We start from the raw sequence: 15,619 nt of genomic DNA on the forward strand, positions 1-15,619 counted from the left end.
GTGGGGCGGCGGGTGGGGAGCCGGTGCGGCGGGAGGTGGCGGCTGCTGCCCCGGCCGGCCCTCCGAAGCCAGGAGAGGATCTGGCGGCTGTTCCAAGGAAAGAGCTTAACCATGTCCCGAGCGGTGCAGTTCCGGGCGAACCTGTGGAGCTGGAGCAGCTGATCCCGAAGCAAAGTGTCATGGACTCGGGGGAGCATCCAGCTGGTATGGCCGGCAGCCAGGCAGGCGAACTGGTAGCCCAGGTGGGACAGGCGAGTGACGGATGGTGCGTGATGAACTTGGCAGGAGCCTCTGACGGCGACTGTAAGGAAAAAAATGAGGAGCAGCCATGTCAGCCAGCTGAGAGTAGGGACTTGGACCATGAAGAGTGGGAAGTTGTTTCTGAGCATCTGGTCGAAGGGGAGGATGGCAAGGATGGCAGCATGGAAGACTCAGACAGCAAAGAATGGGAACAAGGAGACTGCTGTGATGGGGACTCGAAAGCCAAGAGAGTTGCAGCCGTGCCCCCCATGTTCCAGAACATCCACGTGGCTTTCCGTGTGCACTACATCACCCACTCCGACGCACAGCTCATCGGTGTCACGGGGGACCACGAGTGTCTGGGCCAGTGGCACAGCTATGTCCCCCTCAAGTGCGACAAGGATGGCTTCTGGTCCGAATCCATCAGTCTGCCCGTGGACACCCGAGTAGAGTGGAAATTTATCTTGGTGGAGAATGGGAAGGTCAGACGCTGGGAAGAGTGCAGTAACAGGACCCTAGTGACTGAACACGAAGATCAAATTGTTCATCAGTGGTGGGGATACCATTAACGGGAAGGTGGAAGCTGCTGATCTAATGGCAGACCTGCCTAGGTGAATCATCGAGCCCCTAAATCTTAGCAGGGCTCCCCCTTCTTCTCTAGGAGACCCTCTCAAGTGCAGAGCTCTGGAAATCCCATATCAAACCACATGAGCAGCAGATCTCTGCCCTCCCCCTTTAGGAAATCTTTTGGCAACCTGAAAAATCAACTTCGAGTGCGTGCTGAAGAGACACAAGGTAGGCTAAGAAGGCATGAGCAGCATTCCAAGCACCTGCCTGTCCAGGTGGATCTGGACCCTGGACTTGAGTTAGTGTTACTTTGAGCGGGGCTATGGGATGCATCTTGGTAGCGACTGCTTGGGCTTGGGAAGCGTACTGGGAGGTGTGGCTACCAACACTGTAACAGGAACTTAAGTGTTGTAATTTATGTCATGTATTAAGTAAACAATAAATGTTTTCAGATTGACAGTTCATTACCAGTTGACCAGTGACCTCACTCATTTTGGTAACTTTGATCCAAGTGAGCCACTTGACCTGAAATCTTAGTGCTAAGGAACTGCTGAGAAGTGGCCCTCACTCTTGGGAGTAACAAAAGGTTGAACCCCAAAATAGTTCCTTTGCTACCCCATACTGTCCAGCAATCACCTCGGCTCAAATGAAAGGCTTGGCAGACAGCTCCTCTCCTGCTGAGGGGAGAGCAAAGGTCAGAAAGGACTGTCCTGGCTTAATGAATTACTTTGTCAGGGTGGGAGCAGGCTTTAAAAAAAGCCTGGACTGCTGTAATGGCCAGGGAATAGGGTTCTGGCTGGAACAGAGTCAGGAAGCATATTCTGCCTACTGAGGAATAATACCAGAGTATTGTTAGCAAATACTTAGCTTAAACTTGTAATTATTTTTTTAGACCAGGCTCTTCAGTTTGAATTTATTTTAAGTTGTGGCCTTCTAGTAAGCCAGATGAAGTAGAATACTTCCAGATGGTATTTTTATATGATAGAAGCAGAAAGCTACTCTGCTTCCCTGCTTTTCATACTTCTGGGTACAAATACATGCTGCCACTTGAGCAAGCTTCTCTTTCCATAATGCTGAACCAAGCTCTGGCCTGCAAATAGCCCTTCCCTAGAGTGAGCTTGGTCTGGGAGAGCAGAGTTTTTAGGAGATCTGCAAGTATACAAATGAGCACTTGGATTTGGAAGATTTACTTCAAAAAGCACATCACTGATCTAAACACCTTTGCTAATTCCTTCCTGCTCTGTGTGGTGGAGCAGTCTGAATGTGTGAAATAGAATGGCTTTGGTGAAAGACTGGAAGATGAGCTTCAGAGGCTGATCTCATGCATCTGGTGGGTTAATGGGCATCCAGGTGGTGGGACAATGCTAGAGCTGCTGGAAAGAACAAGTGTAGAACATGTTCTTACTGGGACTTTGATACCAGCTGTTCAATGAGAGTGGGTTGGGCTGCCTGCTCCTGCAGACCTAGCCACAAAATAGCTCAAGGAAGTCCTGGGGGAGCGGGTATTGAGGGGACAGTGAAGAGGGAGAGAGACTAAGGCCAAGGAACAACTGCACGGGCAAGTTGGAATTTTGATTTTTATCAAGTAAAACAACCTCAGTTGCATTCTTTGCACTTGTCTTTTCTAACAATAAACCGAAGTGGCCACTATACCTAATACACAGCTGCAATAGAAGATGAACTTCAGAAATCCCTAAAGACAAAGCAAAACATTTCATTTCAAGGTGATTACAAATCTCTTCCCCTCTAATGCAAGCTCTTCAAATAGTGAGATACTGTCAACTTAAAAAGCACTTGTCACACAGCTGCTGCTGCCTGAGCGTATTTATACACACGTTTGAGGCTTGGCTGAGGAGATTAACTGTGCTATTAGATTAAGTTATTCACCAGAAAGCTACTTAACCTATGCTAGAATAGATCCTCTAATGCAATGGTGAACATGTCAAACAGACCAACCCTGAGAAGCCTTTCAAATTGAGAACAATTTTTTTTTTTATTAAACACCGTGCGCTTTGATCCCACAGACAACTCACAGTCCTCATGATTCTATCATCTTGCTGAATGATTGGCTGCAGTTTCTACAAAGATCTGCACCCAACTCTAAATTATTATGCCATTCACATCACTGCTTGCCCAGCAGGACCTATGCTATGTAAACTAAATGGTTCAGGTATGGTGAAAGAAAGAAATCTGGCTTTCAGCTTTTCTGGAGGAACCTATCAGTATTTTCTCCAGGTTGACAGGGGTGTTTCCTCATTATTGAACAATCTATTTGCTAAAAGGTGAAGGTAGATTTAAACAAAGTTGTTTTGCTGCATGAAAAAGATGCTGCTGGAATGGCTGATAGCTGTCTAATACAAGGTCCTGGCTGTGAGACCAGTGAAGTGAAATATGACAAACAACTTACTGTTGACATTCCTGCATGGATCTAACAGCCAGTGGCTGAGATCTCCAAGCAAACAACAAATTGTCTCACTCACAGCTTGGCAAAGCCTGCAACCACAGAGCTACCTCTAAAGTTCACCTGCTCATACCCCTGACAACAAACTTGGGACAAATGAGACAATTTGATTACTTTTAGGTGAAACACAAACTATTCCTTTTTGTGAAGTAGTTTGGTGCACAAAATGTTGAATGCTGCAGCTGGATGGTGAGCTGTGCAAGCAGCCTGAGGGGACTGGGCATAAAGCATTTTAAAGTCTCCTACAAAAACCTTCACTGCAGCTTGTTTGTTTCACAAAACCCATGCCCATCCCACGTTCTGTCTGGGAGTTGAACTCACCCTTTCGGAGTCTCTTCACATATTGGCCTGGTATTAGGTTTTCTCTCTGGGGGGTTGGCTGCCATCTGGGGTGTCCTTGCTGTGGGCAAGCTTGGCCTAGCAGTCCTCCTGTGCCATCCACCTGCATGACATGGAATAACAAGTGCTGTCAAGGCTGCAGAGGCCAGCATGCATTCAGCTGCTCTAAAGCTCATATGTCTACGAGCCTGCTCCTTGCCTGCTGCTGGTGGCAGGGGGGAAGCCCAGACCTGTCCCCAGCTCTGCTGGATTCCAGCAGAAGGATGTTAAGCTGCTGTTTTGGATTGGCAGATGTCCCTCCCTTCCCTCTGGCTCTCTGACCCCTCCACCTGCTCACTGCCCTTGGGACAGGGCGGCAGCTTCAGAAATTCTTTTTAGCTTTGCTCCTTATCACAACTGGGAGTGCACTTACTGGTGACCTTTCCCAGGGGCTCTTATGCTCTACACCTGACTCTCCTCTTAAGAAAATTTTGGTAGATTTGTCCAACACACGTGGCAAGTCCAAACTGTGATACATGAACCATCTAAACCAATCCTTTCATTTTCAATGCAACCGATTCCTAGGAAAGGGGAGATGCTTTTATTAATATTTCTACTGAGCTTGTTGCGAAAACTATCAGAAACTGCGGAAAAAATTATCAGGAAATCTAAAAAAGTTCCTTGAATTAAAATACTCTTGGCAATAACTGAGGACAGCTTAGGAGTAACTCACTAATTTCTTCTCCCCACACAAGACTCGAACTAAAGTTTGATGAGCCCATTCTGCTTAAATGAATCATGGTAGGTACAGTATGGAATTCAAACTTAAAGAGGAAGACTTTAGCTTAGATATAGGGAGAAATTCTTCCCTGTGAGGGTGGTGAGGCCTGGCACAGGTTGCCCAGAGAAACTGTGGCTGCCCCATTCCTGGAAGTGTCCAAGGCCAAGTTGGACAGGGCTTGGAGCAACCCGGGGTAGTGGAAGGTGTCCCTGCTCGTGGCAGGGGGTGGGACTGGATGCTTTTTAAGGTCCCTTTCTACTCCTCCGTACTTCCTGCTCATTTAAAATAAGAGCTATAAACAAGAGTTAAAAAACTGTGAGGGCTTTTATTACTAATCCTTAAAAACGTAACATATTCTAAACACAATGTACCTACATGAATGCAATCACTAACGCATACAGCGCCTTCACTTGCACAGCTTTCTCTCCTTTTCCTTGGACTTCTTTGTCTTTGCCTCCTGAGTTCTGATCATCGGTGACGTGGCTGAAAACAGCAGAAGAATGGATTAGCTGAACACCACCTTATGTTCAAAATGCTGAGGCCTCTGAAGCTTCATCAAGTCCTCCCATAACAAGTTAGGCTGTACCTACCAAACCCTTACAGATGCAGCTTTAGTTTGCAATTCTTTATGTGAATATAGAAAAACCACTGAGGATATTAGTGGTGGCAAAGAACAAAAACGAGAACACTTACCTTTGACTTATATAAATAACTTGATTAGTTTTACCTACATCAGGTCACTTGTATGTCCCTGACACAAATGCACTGTGTGATGAGGGGATATAATAATTTCCCAAATATGTGCAATCAGACTTAAAGGGGCAAAGGGGAAGAAACTGGAATATGCAATAAAAAAAAGTGCAGAGAAAAGAAATCCCATCTCATTTGGCATCCTGCCATCCCAGGAGCTCATGCAGCTAAAGTTTTGGAAATCTTGCAGTTTCCATGAAAGTGCCATTGGCTTGTTAAAAATTTCCTATAATTGGCCATGACAGCACACGAGGACACCTCTGAGCAGCTGCCATGTTTGACATGTTAAGGATCTTGAAGCTTATTAGAGTTAAGGGGCATTGTGGAGTTAATCTAATTACCCTCCCGGGAGCAGGATAATGGAGAAGTGGGTACTGCTAGTAAAACTAGTGTGTGCTAGTAAAAGCACAGCTCGTGCTTTGCCAGGTACCAAGAACAGTTTCTGGAGAGTGTGTGCTTTTACAACAAAACAGGAATAGTTCTAGTAAATTCTGGCACCTTTTTTTTTTATCTGTAACGACTCCACCAGGTTTTGCAGGCTTTCCATCTTGTTCTGTAGACTCTTTGGTGTGGGCTTACTAGTTTCCCTGGACTGAGAAGCTAGGGAAAAAAAATAATAATATCATCATCAACAATAATAAAAAAGGCCATTATAAATTACCTAAACATTCCCTTTAAACTGAAGTTCTAAGGAAATAAAATCTACACCAACATTCTCAGTAAAACCCAGCACTTTACTAAATGTGTTACAGGAACCACAACAGCTACTACAAGTATTTGTTACTGTGGATATTGATGTCAAGCATCCTTACAATCTCTTAACCTCAATAAGGCAATTGACCAGGCCTTAAAATTAGTGGTGCGTGGAATTTATCTTCTCACTGCATAATACATCAATTAGCTGCTGTGCTTTACTCACAATTCATTTATCACAGAATAAACCTTCTGCTTGAACAGAACTGAGACAGGGTGAAGGCACTGGCTGGGAAGAGACCCAGCCAAGCACTTTGGATCAGGAAATGGGACTGGACATACCTATTTGTGGGGCTGTGAGTGCTCCCTCCAGAAAGCCAACCTTCCCTGAGGCTGGGCTGTGCTCTGGTGAGGCAGCAGGGCCAGCTGCAAGGTCATCAGGTGGAGTAGTTAAGAGGAAATGTACTGGAGATCTTGCTCTGTATCTGCCCTCCTGAGAGACTTGCCGGGGGGAGGACGTGTAACGAGGTGCTGCTGAGCAGACGGGTGAGTTTCCTAGGAGATGTCCAAGCAAAGAGTAGTGAGCACACACCTGAGGAGGGATCCCCCTGCAAGCAGGAGACTAAAGCCTCCTTACCAAACATGCTTGATTCTATTGAAGTCACTGGCATGTGAAAATGTCTTTTTTTCTCTTCTCTGTTCCATGTTTACTTCCCAAACAGGGAATATCATGGCTGCTCACAACCCAAGACTCCCTGTCCATTACAAACACCCCATGCTGAGCTACTTCCAGTCTTCTATGTAAAAAAGCCCTACTTGCAGCTGTTTTGGATACTAGGAAAATCCCTGGATGCTGCAGTTGGTTTGCTAGAAGGCTGATTTTCTTCAATACTCACAGGTACAAAAAGAGTACCCAGAGTAGTTACTCCTCACAATAAACAGAGCCTATCTCTGAAGCACGGTGGCTTAAATTCTACACAGGGAACAATATCAGTGTCTGCAGGCAATTTTCACAGAATGGATAATCTATGGGCAAGAAAAGAAAAGGTGGTTAAGACTCATATCTTCAAACTCTCCTTCTCAAAGCCACATCCTTGTACTTCTGTTTAGATTACAAAATTCATGTCACCACAGTTTAAAAGGTACTGACCATCCAGTACCTGGAAGGAAACCAACAGCATTTGTTGATTCCTCTCAAAAGCACATCTGTATCCAGATATCCAGATAAAGAACTCAAGAGCCTAAATTTGGGCTCCAAAAATGTGACAGTGCTATTCATGCTAATTACACAAGTAACATGGAAGTTATCCATTTTGGGTGTGCGGGTATCAGCCTGCAGGGAGCTGCTTTGCAACAAGATACAGATTTTGCAGCAAGTGCACTAGAGACTTGGTAACAGCACCTGCTAACAGGTATTTGAGTAAATTCCTAGGAAAAGATACTGCATTGGGACTATATTTTTTGTAATATTCTGTGATGTTCCAGTTTGACATCAATGCTGCCAGTGAAAACTTACCAAGGGATGTAAAGAGCAGGGAAACATCTTGGGACTGAAGATCTGCAGGACGTGAGCAGGCAGGACCCCTGAAAGCAAAATGAGGGCAAAACCTGCATTCTGGAAGAATTATGCTAAAGTTTGGTCATGCTAGCCAGCATCCACAGTGAGAATGTGAAGCTCTCATATGGAGTCTCCAGGTCTTACACACAGAAATTAAAAGCAAACAATGCAAATATGTTTTGGAGCTCTTTCTTAGAGGGATGAAAGTAACACGACAGCTTTGTTTTATAATTCCCAGGAAGCTCTTAGCATTATGAATAAAACAATACAAACAAGTGCAGGACTGGGGCTGTATTAAAAAAGCCTTAGAAACAGAACCTCAAATGAGTACTGTAAGAAGCAGGCTACTCAGCTAAGTGAAAGCACTTCTCACTGTCCTAAAATGTGCTTTTCCACCATGCTTGCAAGTAGCAGCCTCTCCAGCTGCAGTTTTGATTTAATCCTAATCAAAATTCATGAATTACATTTTCCTTTATGAAGTAGCCTTAAGTTCTGGATTAGAAGCATCAGAATTTGTGCTGTATTGAATTTTTCAACTCCACTGTCATTATCATGCGTTTGGCAAGAAAAAAAATTTCCTGCATTTGGATATTTACATATGGCAGGAAAAGAAGAAAGCAGTTCTGAACAAAAATAAAAGCAAGCACTAAAGGCAAATGTTGTGGGCACCTTCTATTTCCCTACCACCTAAAACATCTGAGGAACCTGGCAAACAACAGAAGCTTTGGAAGCTTCCAGATTATCTCAAGGTTACATATAAACCCAACCTTCTTGCAAAACCACGTCCCACTCTGCTCCTGAAACACATCAGGAGCCAGATCCCAGTTTCAGAGGGCACTATAAGTACACAGCACACAACAGAAATAAATCTATTATTCTTACACTGCATTCCTTATGGTTGTTATGGGGGATTGTCTCCTACCATTGCTGCTGAGATCCACAGAGGAAATGTCACTGTCTGAACTTGTTAATTCTTGAAGAATCCTCTTTATATCCTGCAATGGTTCTTCCTTCAAAATGTCCTTGGAAGGCATCTGAAATGAAATAATTCAGTTAAAAATATTTACAAAGGCACTCTATTGTCAATTCTTACCTCAACTCATCCAAATGCACATACTTTTCCCCCCTTTACTCCTGTTTTGTCCCTTTTAACCTGTGACCCCAGGTATTGCTGTAGAGGGCACAGACACAGAGCTGAAGGGAGACACAGGAGCACTTAGGGGTGTTTTCCAGGCACTCCTTCCTAGAGCAGCTGAGCTGTCTGCAGATACAAACCCCTTTACTGCCACAGCCACCGCAGAGATGAAGTGCAATATTATTCTCATTTTACTGCTCAGGACTTGAGGCAAAGGCCTGGTTCAAAGAACCCTTTCTTTCAGTGAAACTGGATTTTTCAGCATTTCACATGCTCAAAGCACTGCTCCCACTGACCTTTGCTCCATCTGGGGATGGAACTGGTTGGAAACATTTTGCTACCTGATTTTCATTGAAAAAAAACAAAAAAAAGGTAATTTTCAATGGCAACACAGTGGTTTCAGCAGGGCTTATATGGGGAACAAATCCTCAGCTTCATAATGGGTCAAAGTGATACGGAGTCAGACCAAATTCTCCTTTCCCACATTCCAGCTAGGAAACCAGACTATCACCCAGGTAGAGTCTGTCTCAAGCGTTGGAGCTGCTTCATTTCGTACAATAACTAATGATGCAGGAACGAAGAAGATTAAAGTAGACTTTGATTCAAGTGCTCCTGCAACCTGTTGGGTCCTCACTGTGGTACTAAATTAAAAATCAGTCCTTTCTCCTTCTTTATCTTCAGAAGTATAAATTGATTAACTCAGAGAAAAGAGAATGGGAGTGCCTGATGCTGCAGGGATTTCACAGAACTAACTATCCTTTGTTCCTTGATGTAAATGTTTGCCACCACATCAGGAAGTAAACCAGAAAATACTCCTGAAAAATGCCTGCACTAACTTGTAACCTCCTACAGATTTTGAGCTTAAAAGTGATGAAAATACCAGGGAGATACATCAGGTCACTTCTGAAGATTTATATAAAATCTATAAAGAAAACAGCTAAAGACTTTTTTTTTTTTAATGGGACATTAGAGTTGATATTTTCTTTCATGAAAAATGAGAACAACACTAGAATTTTATTTAAATCTAAATGTAGATGTCCAAAACCAAAGGGAAGAACAATGATGTGGATAAACCAGATCAAAATCAATGATGGCCAGCTTGGAAAAAGATCTAAATATCAAGCAGATGATTAAATGTATCAGGAACTATGTACAAATCTATTTTCACTGTCAAATGTGATTTACAGCAAAAAAAAAAAAGAGTGAAAACCAAACTGCTAACAGATCAGTACCTTCAAATTTAATAGTTCAGAAATGTTATTGGTGGTAGAGGTAAAATAAACTCTTAGCACAATCTATAGGATTTTTTAATTGTCCCATTGTTTTTTACACACACAAAAAAAAATCTGCAAGGCACATGTGAAGCTACAGAAAGTCATTTCATCTTTGGTAAAATAAACTCTTAGCACAATCTATAGGATTTTTTAATTGTCCCATTGTTTTTTACACAGACAAAAAAAATCTGCAAGGCACATGTGAAGCTACAGAAAATCATTTCATCTTTGGTGTTAGGAATTTGCTCTTGGGCACTGCTGAGCAGATGCTCTCCCATGTAGGAAGCCCATGTTATTTTTACTGTTCGGGACGTGCTGGCTTCCCATGGCGAGGCAGGCACTCACCTGAGGGGCAGAGCTGGGCAGGCGCAGGGCAGCTGGCTGGAAAGCCGAGTGTAGGTGGGACAGAGGCACAAGGTGCCGCAGCTTCCCTGAAGCAGAAGCTGAGGAGTAGCCTGGGCCCTGCAGCTCCTGAGGAAAAACAAGAAAAGCTCCCCATCTTGGTCATTCTTCCTCTGAAGCACTTTTTGTATTGCTTATGTAGAGTTGTATTTTGAATATAGCACTTTGCTCCTCTTTCAAAGCCAGCAACTGGGGTGGGTCAGTAAAACTGATGATATTTTTTTATGATAAAACTGCAGTTCCCAAGGTACCATTCATTTAGAGCAGTAGTCTCACTGCAGCCTGAATAGTCCCTGGTTATAAATAAGGCAGAAGTTAAAAACATCCTCTATTCATCTCAATAGTAAAGACAGGGATTGTACTCAGTCTATTGTTTTGTTGTCCTTACTGTACATAGCACTTCAAAAACCTGGAATTACGGACATGGGCAGCACTGAGGAATTCCACACAGAAAAGGGTTCCAGAACACAGACTTGTCAGAGTTTTTTTCACTAAAGAGTGCTACACCTAAAGTCAGGCCCCAAAGCAAATGCACCTAAGGTTAGGCCCGTGCTTCTCAGGAGAGTACTCACTCTCACATCCAAGGTGTGCTGCAGCCTGCAGCGCATGGCTTCCTGCTCCTGGCACTGGATGATGCACTGGCACTCCGCAAACTGCAGGGATGCCTGCAACAGAGCACAGAAGGGGCATCAGTGAGTTGTGCTAACTTCCTGTGGATTACTCTCTTCCCTGTCCTCTCTTGGATAAAGAAACAAGGTGCACACGGGGATGCTGTGTTTATCTCCTGCTATCAGCACAGAAATACTGCAGGATGCCTTTGCTGACAGGCTCACAAAAGCAGCTGGTTATACAACCCTGGCAGCCATAACACGCACACCAGAATGTCCCAGAAGGGATAATATCCTTCCAGGGCCAGTCCCAGACCTACTGAACACCTCTGGGATTAGAAGATGCAACTGAGACAAAACTATACTTTTTCTTCCTTAAAAAATTTACTCTGGAAAGGGGCGAGAATATCTATACACTACAAGAAAGGTAAGCTTCCAGTGACAAAGACGTAAAGTCAGAAATGCTACACTTGGCAGGAGGTATCACAAGTCTTTTGTCATTTTTTAAAGAAATTTGAGAATGACACCTCACATAGAAATTTACATCCTGCCAAGTTGGAATCGTGAGAGGACTCTTCTTTCTGGAACAGCAGCAGCTTACCTGCAGGGCATCTGGGATTTCTGTGCCAGTCAGACCAGACCTAACCTTAGGGGTCAGGTATGCCAGCATCAGAAACGTCACCTAAAAAAGCTAAAAGGCAAATGAGACAGCACCATGCTCTTTAAAAATTCCCTCATATGGAAGAATAAAGAAAGCAGCTGTGCCCAGAGTCAGCAGAAGGTTCTACAGCCTGTACAATACATTTACTTTAAATTCCCTGCAGTTTAGATTTCCCAGAGCTACTACTAAGGAATAAATCAAGAATTCTCTTAATGAAAATAGAAGCTTTTTACCAATAAAAAACTCTTCAGGTGAGGATCTTACAGCACATGTGAAAAGAACATATTAAATCCAACCCTTCTCTTCCCAGGTGACTGTAGAGAAACTGAGGGTTTCCTTAAATTACCTTATCAAGGGCTGTCTCCATCTTAGAATAGTTTTTCTTTCAGCCGTTTGTCTTGTGATCTCAGGATCTCCAGGTCCCCAGCAATCCTGATATTTTCTGCTCTAATACAGCTCAATTTTTGCCTTAGTTTACTATTTTCTTCTCTGAGATAATACTTCTCCTGAATTTAAGATGAGGGCATAGTATGAGTCAAAAATGTATAAATTATAGACATTTGTCTTCTGTAAATTTATTTTAATCTTTGAAATACCTGAACTAACCCTTTGAGAAGCTTCGATACTGCATCGTAAGGTTAAGATAAGGTTTTGTAACAGGAAGAAAGGCCTTACAAGGGAAAGTGCAATTGGACTGGTCTCAGTGAAGCAACATCTCAGATTTTTGATCCATTTGAAACTGGAATTTTAAGCTTCAGCATCCACTGGATCCAAAGCCAGCGAGGAAGTAGGATAGGTTATACTGAACAGACAGAAATGATTGTTCAGTAAACTACAGCTGTTGGTAACTGAGTGATTTGTCACAGAAAGTGAAAAAGGACTCATTGTGATAGACAGACCCTGACAGAGAGAGTTTACATCCAGAACTGCCTCAGAATCCAGAGGGGAAGCACCATGGACCAGGGTCAGAAGGATATAGAATGTGTAAGTTGACATTTTTAGGAAGAACTGATATGTAAGAGCCTGATTCTCATTGCAACTGCTCTCATTCTTCCAAGAGGAATGAACATAAACTAAGACCTGTCTCTGCACAGAAGGCTGATTCCCACGGACACCAAGTGAAACTATTTTTGGTCCTTCATGGGCTGACTGTGCTTTTGCCCACGCATTTCTCCCAAGACAAATCTCTCTAAATGCAGTGCAATACTTTTACATGGAGCTAATGTGACCTCAGCTGCGTTTGCCATTGCCTCTTCCAAGAATTTAATCTTGCTCTGTAGTGCATCTGTCTGTCCTCTCTTGGCTGTGATCTGCTTTTGCATTCTCACTGCAGCTTCCAGAGCTGGAAAACACAAGGTAAATTCTCAATAAACAACAAGGATTATGACTGCAATACTTACAAAAATTCTCTTGCTGATACGACAAGTGTGTGTGATTTTTGGGAAGTTCAATCCGTAGTTACCATTGCCATCAGATCCCTCCACAGTCTTTAGAGCAGTCCTGGCCTGTTTCAGTTCAGCTTGGGCCGATTTCAACTGCATTTTCAGTCTATTTGCAGTATTTGCCATCTCCTTGATTTCACCCTGGTAATTCCTCTTCAAATCTTCAAATGCCTCTGGTGAGAGTAAGTAAAGATTGAAGTTAGAGTGACAAAAAAATACCATTCTTCTAGACTGAGATTACTGATCTGCTGCCAATTTGTGATAAAGGAAATGCTCCCAAGGGGTACTTTCTGAGGGTTCAGGGGTGTGCAGAGAGCAAAGCATGTGACCAGCAGCATCTGGCCAGCTGCTGTGCAGATTTAACTGAGAATATCCTTGAATGTCAGTGGCTGCTTTGGATCCAGATCCTGCTTTTTGTAAATTTTAAATAATATATTCATGTTTATATACTTTAAAAGTATTTTATTTTTTATAATTTTATACACCTGTACATATTTTAATAATATATCTTGATGGGTTTCCCACACACTAGTTGTGAAAACATCGAAGTTGAAGCATCAACTTTTAATAACATTGTAGCAAATTTACAACAAAACAAAGTTTCACTGTACTTAGGTATCACTCTTGAAAAAAAGGATCAAATTCCTATTCTGTGATTTACCAGATCTGCATTTTTCATCTCCTGACTCGGGCAGTTTTAACTATTTTTGCTCCTAGGGAGATGGGCCGTAAAGATTGTGTTCCCCCCTTCAGTGCCAGAATCCCGCGCCATGACACAGCTCCCTGGAACAATCTGACCATCCTGTGCTGGCAGGAACCTCGTGCTGTACCAGCAGCCATATTTGGAGTCAGCCAGCAGGCTGCTCTTTTATTTTTAACATGAGCCCAAATTAGCAGCTGTGGGAGCAGAGCTGAGGCTCCCTACCTGCACGGCCAGCTAGCTCCCTCTGGCCAGCCTGGAGCTCCTGCACGAGCTCATCTTTTTCCAGTTCTGCATCGTTCAGTGCCTGGAGCTTCTCGGTGCATGTGTTAACCAGCTGAGCCTTTTCCAGCTCCAGCTCGCTCAGCCTGGCCTCCATTTCACGTATTCTGGCTTCTTTCTCATCCTTTGCACTCTGCTTACATAAAAAACAATTATGTGTAATATAATTATATAAAATAAGCACAGAGATGTGTGGATGGCACTATTTAAAATCTCAGTTTGGGGCAAGAAAGAAAACCAGAGTAAAACAGACCAATTACTTGTGTGAAAATTGCTAATCCAGACAAAGAGGGTACAGCAGAATTGGATCTGAGGGCTTTAAAGAATAATTAACCTTACCAGGTGTAGGATATGAACATAATTTCCATCCTCTTGTAGCAGCCCCATCATGTGCACTCAAATGCCTTCTCACAAAAGAGGATGAAATTCCCTGTCTGGAGTGATTTTTCTTCTCAACATGCTGACATGCATAAGGCTACCATATCCTGTATTTCTTGTCTGAGAAATAACCAGTGTCCTCAGTTTGGAATTCTGAGTGCTGCCTGTCTGCTGCTTCTCAGTTACACTTGGTATTTCTGGTGCTGTTCTGGTATGCACACTCATCTCACCGAGGGCATTCCAGCTCTCACCAGCCTTTTGGCAGCTGCTTCTCACCAGAGAATTACACATTTTTTGTGGTAAAGCTGTAATATTATCCTCCTCTGCTGTTAGAATTCCAGGGGCATTGCCTAACGTTTAAAACCACAGCATCAGCACATTAAGGCAGATTTTAAACCAGAAGACATTTATTGTCATAAAGAGACATAAATGCAGCACTGTTTGCACACCTTAAGCTCTTCTGCTTTGAGTTTCCAGTCATTTATTTCTTTTTTCAGCTGGGATTTCTCCACTTCCATTGCTCCAGCTGTTTGACTGTGCTGGCCCACGATCTGGGTCATGTTATCCATTTGCTTTTGGAAGAGCTCAATGATCCTTTCCTTCTCGAACACACGCAGCTTCAGCGTCTCACACTCCAACTGCACCTTGTGTAAGCGGCCCTCTTCACTCTTCACATGCTGGACCTCCTGCATCCTGCTGCCGAGCTGGGAACACAGCGCCCTGATTTCCTGGCTGGTAGCCCCAAGGGCTCTCTCCTTCTCCTGCAGACAGGTTACCAGATCTGACACTGTTTGCTCAGCAGCCTCCAAATGCCTCTGTTTGGCTGCAAGAGCTTCCGTGACTTTGCCGAGTGCTTCCTCGGTCATCTCCAGCTGCACAGTCAAAGAGGAGAGTCTTCCAATGCTTTCATTTTTTTCCTCAATTGCAGCCATCTAAAGAATAACAATACAAGGATCAACCAAGGGATTTGTTTACTTCCACCTTTAGAATGTCCTGGCACATTTCTGGACTTCTGTAGTACATCTTCAACACCTGTACAGATTTTTGTACAGAAAAATAAGGTCAGGATGCTCTGGCTCCTCTCTCTCCCTTTTAATACCCAAGTAGAATATAATTTTTTTTAAACACAGGAAATTAAAAATATTACACTGATGTAACAAAAATGAATCATCTGGCAATATTAGGACAAAATTCAGAGCACTTAAGGCTAAAGAACTTCAAGTGATAAAACTCAACTGGCTGCACTGTAAAGTTGGGGAAAAACTAATTACATGAATAATTTATTACTGATTTAATTTCTGCAAGCAGCAATATGCACCATTTAAAGCACAAAATACTGTGATTCAGAAACCAGTAATAGTGCAAAGTA

General features: G+C 43.2%; 2 protein-coding genes across 2 annotated transcripts in view; one reads left to right on the forward strand and one right to left on the reverse strand.

The window, feature by feature from the left end:
* Nucleotides 1–2: 2 nt before the first annotated feature.
* Nucleotides 3–1,274, forward strand: STBD1 (starch binding domain 1; the record flags this gene model as incomplete). Its single annotated transcript, XM_008637439.2, has 1 exon — nt 3–1,274. A coding segment is annotated over one exon (807 nt), but the record flags the coding sequence as incomplete, so codon positions are not given.
* A 4,891-nt stretch (nt 1,275–6,165) lies between these two features.
* The window catches only part of CCDC158 (coiled-coil domain containing 158), a 16,130-nt gene continuing 6,676 nt past the window's right edge, over nt 6,166–15,619 (reverse strand). Inside the window, 11 exon segments of the mRNA XM_017738987.1 lie at nt 6,166–6,365; nt 7,327–7,394; nt 8,291–8,402; nt 10,123–10,248; nt 10,752–10,844; nt 11,795–11,821; nt 11,823–11,954; nt 12,678–12,790; nt 12,911–13,063; nt 13,816–14,005; nt 14,700–15,182. Of these exon segments, the coding sequence (XP_017594476.1) occupies nt 6,261–6,365; nt 7,327–7,394; nt 8,291–8,402; nt 10,123–10,248; nt 10,752–10,844; nt 11,795–11,821; nt 11,823–11,954; nt 12,678–12,790; nt 12,911–13,063; nt 13,816–14,005; nt 14,700–15,182 (1,602 nt within the window). The 3' untranslated portion in view covers nt 6,166–6,260.

The sequence above is a fragment of the Corvus brachyrhynchos genome, unplaced genomic scaffold (genome assembly GCF_000691975.1).
Source record: "Corvus brachyrhynchos isolate BGI_N302 unplaced genomic scaffold, ASM69197v1 scaffold597, whole genome shotgun sequence".
NCBI classification, from domain to species: Eukaryota; Metazoa; Chordata; class Aves; order Passeriformes; family Corvidae; genus Corvus; species Corvus brachyrhynchos.